The sequence below is a fragment of the Sinocyclocheilus grahami genome, unplaced genomic scaffold (genome assembly GCF_001515645.1).
Source record: "Sinocyclocheilus grahami isolate Dianchi unplaced genomic scaffold, SAMN03320097.WGS_v1.1 scaffold459.1, whole genome shotgun sequence".
NCBI lineage: Eukaryota > Metazoa > Chordata > Actinopteri > Cypriniformes > Cyprinidae > Sinocyclocheilus > Sinocyclocheilus grahami.
In genome coordinates this window covers 80,923-82,890 of record NW_015505638.1, presented here as the reverse complement: position 1 = coordinate 82,890, position 1,968 = coordinate 80,923, and the positions used below count along the sequence as shown (strand labels likewise).

General features: G+C 36.5%; 1 protein-coding gene across 1 annotated transcript in view; it reads right to left on the bottom strand.

Moving 5' to 3' along the window:
- The window catches only part of LOC107552817 (ubiquitin carboxyl-terminal hydrolase 45-like), a 47,938-nt gene that overhangs the window by 15,390 nt on the left and 30,580 nt on the right, over nucleotides 1-1,968 (bottom strand). The window contains exon 9 of the mRNA XM_016234804.1: nucleotides 943-1,024. Within this exon, the coding sequence (XP_016090290.1) occupies nucleotides 943-1,024 (82 nt within the window). The remainder of the gene's footprint in view (nucleotides 1-942; nucleotides 1,025-1,968) is intronic.

The following is a 1,968-nucleotide window of genomic DNA, read 5'->3' as shown; positions in this document are numbered from 1 at the left end:
TATATATATATATATATATATATATATATATATATATATATATATATATACACACACACACATATCAGAGATGCAAACTCATCATGGGTGAAAAAGGTGACAAAGACGAGTGTCACAACGCTTTGGATAGCTGGCCAATCACAGCAAACCTCGCTTTTTCAGACCGATGAGCTTTGTAAGAATCGACGCGTTTCAAAAAGGCGGGGCATAGAGGAGAAACAATAATGTACAGTATGTGGAAAATAATGTGTTTTTTTTTTTTTTTTACTTTAAACCGCATAAACTCATTTCATTACACCAAATACACAAAATAATATTCTTTTTAGCAGCATCATATGACCCCTTTAAGATGAAAATGACATTAAATTGCCATTATATCCAGTAGATGGCAGCAGAGGATCACCCATTAGCTCAGTTGCCATTTCAACTCCCTAGTTTTTTTCACTCTTGTTTTTGGATTTTTTTTTTTAAATGACTATAAAAGTATAGCAAGTGCAGGTAGTCACAAAGTCTCGTCATTTAAAAATATATAAATAAGCCCAGACACCAACAGCCTAGTTGGGTTAATTATTTAAATACTTAGAGCGGGTACAGAATTGAGTTGGTACTACAGGAACTGTAAAAAGGCCCCCTCCCCCCAATCCAATGAGAATTTTTTTTCCTCCTCATCGGAGCTACACGAATCTCGTAGGTGACCTATTTTGATCTCAAAAAGGTGAATTATATATATATATATTTATATAAATTGATTTATATTATATATTTGTTATGTGTATAAAACACATTTAAACAACACAGAACACAAATGATAGATCCTTTTTTAAATTATATTTTCATGTAAATAGTGCCATTATGTTTAGAATCTTGTGAATGCAAGCTGTCACTAGATGGCAATATTGTTCTGAATGATGTGAAAAGCAGGTGGAAGCATAGATGGAGCACCCTTCACTTGTAGTTTTGTCTCCTCGTCAGCTGTCTTCTCCGTGGGGTTGTTAAAGACTTTGAGGATGCCTGCTTTAATGCGCTGTCAATGAAAACACAATGTGATGCCACTTTGTTAGATAATGAAGCTCAAACAGTTGCTGTCACAAAAAGCTTCCTTTATCGTGCTCAAAATAACAGGCACAGCAGAATTATCACCGTTCTTATCTTAAAATAATGAAAAGTTAAGATTTTAATTAAATAACTTATACTTATTTGACATGCATTTGACATCCGTAAACAAATGAAATAAATCGCGACCATTTTTCCACCTCAGACTTTAAAATCTTCACCCTTGGACGTGTTCTTTTTTCTCAGGTTTTTATTGCGGTAAATAAACTAAAGCAAACACAAGGCCATGAACACGTGTACGAGGTGTAAAGTAAATGTGTGCTTCACATATTTTACACTAAAAATGCATTGTATATCCCATGTATGTGTGGACATAAAGACTTGTGAAAGTGAGTGTCCCTGTGGTCTTAATGAGATGTGACATGGTCAGTGACTGTGTTGGTGAGAGAGCTGTTAGAAGACACAGTCACAGTAAAGCACCAATCAATAGATAATTGGCCGAGGTGGCGATGTCTGTGGGGCTCGACCGGTCTCCCCCATTGTCCCATCCCCACGCTCGGGATGGGCTATTTAGGTCAAAAGCCTGGTTAATCCCTCACCATCAGCCACTCAACCCCCCAAACCCCCATCTGAATCGTATCCCGCTGCAACACACACTAATTAATAACACAAACCCTAAAATAACTAGGCCACCACACTCTCTTAAGAAGTTGAGCTCACTTGAGCGCCCCATTCTTAGCAATTTTTATTCAACAGATAATTGGTGATAATTCATTTATCTTAATTAGCATATTGTAAGCAGGGATCCTATTGGCTAATCAACATAAATATTGTGGTGTCCATTGTCTGGTGACTGGCTTAAGGGGTCTCAGCTCTGGGATAAAATATTTTGAAGCATGCTTTGTTATATATATA